Genomic DNA, 3,904 nt, shown 5'->3' with positions numbered 1-3,904 from the left:
AAAATAAAAAACATTCAACAGACATAAAAAATATATATAAATTTAACTGGGTGCAAACCAATGTCCTGCTTGTGCCTGTCCCTAGCCCGGTAAATACAGAGAGTGGTGTCTGGAAGATCATTTAACACAAGACATATCAAATAGATCACAAAAGAAGATAGATATATGGATAGATGAACTGATATGATGGTTTTCTAATCATTTTAGGGCTTGGTGGGATATGACACCACAAATTCTTTATTTGTCTGTGTGGTACATAAAGGGAACGAGGCACAATAGAAAGGAGATGTTAGCAACCTCTAATGCATAAAGTGCAAGAAGATCTGTGTGTTTTCCCCCAAAACAAAACAAAAAAGTGAAGAAAAAAGGCCTAAAAATCAAAGTTAAAATGTAAAATTAAACACAAAAATGTATCCAAGAGTTTGAAGCTTCATTTGTTAGGAGAAGCAGCAAGACAAGATTTCTGCTGTGACGATCTGAGAAAGCAAAGTCTGTAGGATGCTAGTAGAAGTACATCTTATAGTGTAATAAACAGCAGGCTGATTTTATTTGTAGCAGCTACTCATCAGTTTTGCTTCTTTCTCTGCAGAGCTTCTTCGATGGATGGGACTGCACAAAGAAGAAGGACAAAACCAAAGGGAGGCAGGACACTTTGCTGGGATGTAAGTAGTTGTGAAACATTTAAAGTCCCACTCTGATCCTCTTTTGAACTATAATAAAAGCTTACCCAGTTGTCTTTTATTAATGATTATGACTTTTTTAATAAAAAAACAAAAAAAACACCTGTGCCGTTTTCTAGGACATAGTTTCTGCAGAGCGGCAGTAGCTTATTGGAAATTGACCTCTGAGTTGTGGGTGGGATTGTTGGTTCCCGCCCCCATTACATCGGGGTTCCCAATCACAGAACCACACGCCAGTATCAGTCCATGGATCAATTGGCACCGAGCTGTGGAAGAAATAATTCATTAGACTTTTTTTGTAAACATATTTTATTTTGAAAATAAATGATTCTCTCAGCTAGACCTTTGACCTCTTGAGCTGTGAATTTTAATTAAAGGAGAAAAATGACCGATCTTTTATTCTGAAAAATCTTTTGGTTTTGAAAATTGTCCAGATTCTCTCGATTACATTTCAGTCACTCGAGCACTAAATGTAGTACAGCGGCGTGTAACACGAGAAAAGTTGTATGTGGAATGTTTCTTTGCAAATGGAAAAGGGAGACCCGCAGGGACAGAAGATCAGGCTACAACTTAAAAAATACATGAATAAATAACACAGTATATTACTCGAAGTCCTAATTAAAATATAGATTTATCACAACAGTTAATCCCCACACTGCACCTGTTTGCAAAATATTCATAAAATTAACTGACAAAAGATGTTACCAGAGTTTGATGTTCTACTGGTGCTGTTATCTGGTGCTATTATTAATAATAATAAAGTTGCATTTTTTTGTTTGCTCCTGATTCCAATAGTTTAAATTCAAAAATACTCAGAAATTTGATTTTAAGCTACATTTTCTTATATATGTCCTCCATCATGAGAAAAATGCTACAAGAACATGTTAAAACACCGTTTTCATCAGAGTGGGTCTTTTACTCAAAGGAAAAACTGTAAAACTATATAAAGTAACAGCCTTGTCCTCTTTGTTTCTCCACCTCCTCAGATGATCGCCACCGAGTGAAGCTCCACCCTCTACTGGGAGACCCCAACTCCGATTACATTAACGCTAACTACATTGATGTAAGTCTAATCCTGCTTTTCTATCCGCACTCCACGCGAGATGAAATCCGTCTCTGTGTCACCCTCTCTGCCGAGCTGCAGCCCATCCTCCGTCATTCCCGTGAACCACCAGCCCGCTGCCCCACTTTCACCCCGGAGGCTCTCATCCAATCAGGCACCTTTCTCTTTATTTATTTATTGTGTCAGGTGCTGCCCCGGATCCCTGACCCTCACCGCCTCTGCTACCGTTTTATTTCAATCAGACCGCAGTAAACACCTGTAAATCCGCTAGATGAGATGAACTGTTTTGTAAGCGTTAAAATCCCTCCAAATTCCATCGACTTTATCCAGTGCCTGAATGAGCCGGAGGGAGATCAAGCGTTCCAGTGTTCACCTCAGCTGTCCCACACATGCATCCCCACTGCTCATACAAAACACATGTGTTGCTAACGTGTCCGGCACAGCCTCATCCATGCATGCTCCCATCCATAAAAGGAACATAATTCCCAAAAATGTAGTTAGGAGTTTAGGAGAGAAACAAATAACTGCAAATGCGCTGGAAGGTTCCAGCAGGAATATATCTGCTGTTGGTGTTTATACTTCACTTATATCAGGGGATTCTCACCGTCTGAAGGGGATTTCTTTATCTCCCAAGATTTGTTTAGCATGTATCTAACAGGGGGCTTCTGTAAAGTAAATATGGCAGTCTGTGAGATGTTAAGATGTTCTACTCCCCCTTCTGCTCGCCGTTGATAAGCGATCAAAAGATCCGCCTCTGTCATACCGATTACGGAGGATATGTCACCATGAGATGTATACTTTTCTGGTAAATAAACTTTATTCCTCAAACATCGTCGTTTCAAAATGGAAGCTTTCCAGTTTCTGACCTAATTCTACCACAAAGTGTTTGTGAAGAGTTCATTGCAGCGCGGGGCTTTAAAGACACAAGGACCTGCTGTTAGGTTGTGTGGTTCGACATCAGTGCTCAGAGGAGCAGGCTTTAACGGGGAAACATCCTTTAGAAGCCACTACAGTGTCAGAGATGTCACTTTGTGACAAGCCTGACCCTTTGTGCTCATCCAAAGCAGAACATATGTGGAACAGCTTTCCCCCGTGGGGTTCGGCGGAGACATTCTCTCTGCCTCTGAATGTTTTTGTGCCTTAAGAATTGACCACTTATACCCGAGATTTATTGCCCTGTGGTGTGGGAAGTTATTGCATATTTAGTAGATCATAAATGGTTTATTAATGTTACTTTTTTTTCAGCACAAACATACATCCAGTTGACTTTTTTCAGTGTTCAAACATCTAACAAAGACATTTAATTTACAGAAAATATTAAGCAGGTTTTCTAAACTCTGTTTAAAACATCACTGCTAGCTACATTAAATATTATTTTTTATAAATCATACATATAAATTAGTATATTAAGAAAGTGTTCACATAAATCCTGGACCTGGATGCAGGTCTGTCTGAAGTACAGCATGTTGTGCACAGTGGGCCTGTAATGGAGAAAGCAGCATGATCTCCTGCTGCAAGCCTGTTGGATACGATCAAACAGCACCGGAGCACTCTAGTGTGTGCACCTTTGTACATTTTTCCGTCCAATAGTTTATCAATTTTTACAGCTCGTGAACAGAACCGCTGGGCTGGTAGAAATAAAAAAAAATACAAACACAAACATTGTAGCCTGTGAGGAATCAGCCTAAAGTCTGCCTTGAAGTCGGTGTCACATGGGACTGACTGATAGATGGGCTTCACTTACTAGTATAAAGAAAGTCTGCCTCACACATGAACCAAACATTTCCTCTCTGTAATCATTTGTAAACTAATTCTAAATATAGATCTTCAATGCAGCAAAATCCAAGTACCCTCTCTGCTTTAAATATTTGTGCTTTTTTACCTGCATGGCTTTGAGCTACCTGTATAAATAAAGGTTCAACTTTGTACTAAAGTCAGATTGAAGATGGGCTTTGTGGTTATATTTTATTATTTTCCTTATTTTGTTAAACTTCTCTTTAATCTTTAAAAATCACTGACTTGATTCCTCTCAACTCTATAGTCCGAAAAAATTTATATTGTCAGTGTGTTGACTAGGGCTGCCACGATTAGTCGACTAATCGATGACTAATCGACTATTAAAATAGTCGATGACTAATTTAATAGTCGATTAGTCGTTACT

General features: G+C 39.0%; 1 protein-coding gene across 4 annotated transcripts in view; it reads left to right on the top strand.

Moving 5' to 3' along the window:
* LOC112140501 (protein tyrosine phosphatase receptor type U) overlaps positions 1-3,904 on the top strand; it is a 268,959-nt gene that overhangs the window by 228,668 nt on the left and 36,387 nt on the right. For all 4 annotated transcript variants that reach the window (XM_024263482.2, XM_024263485.2, XM_024263484.2 and 1 more), the window contains 2 exons: positions 590-662; positions 1,667-1,743. In XM_024263482.2, the coding sequence (XP_024119250.1) occupies positions 590-662; positions 1,667-1,743 (150 nt within the window). The remainder of the gene's footprint in view (positions 1-589; positions 663-1,666; positions 1,744-3,904) is intronic.

Source organism: Oryzias melastigma, linkage group LG16 (assembly GCF_002922805.2).
Source record: "Oryzias melastigma strain HK-1 linkage group LG16, ASM292280v2, whole genome shotgun sequence".
Taxonomy (NCBI): Eukaryota; Metazoa; Chordata; class Actinopteri; order Beloniformes; family Adrianichthyidae; genus Oryzias; species Oryzias melastigma.
This window is presented reverse-complemented; position numbering and strand designations above follow the sequence as displayed.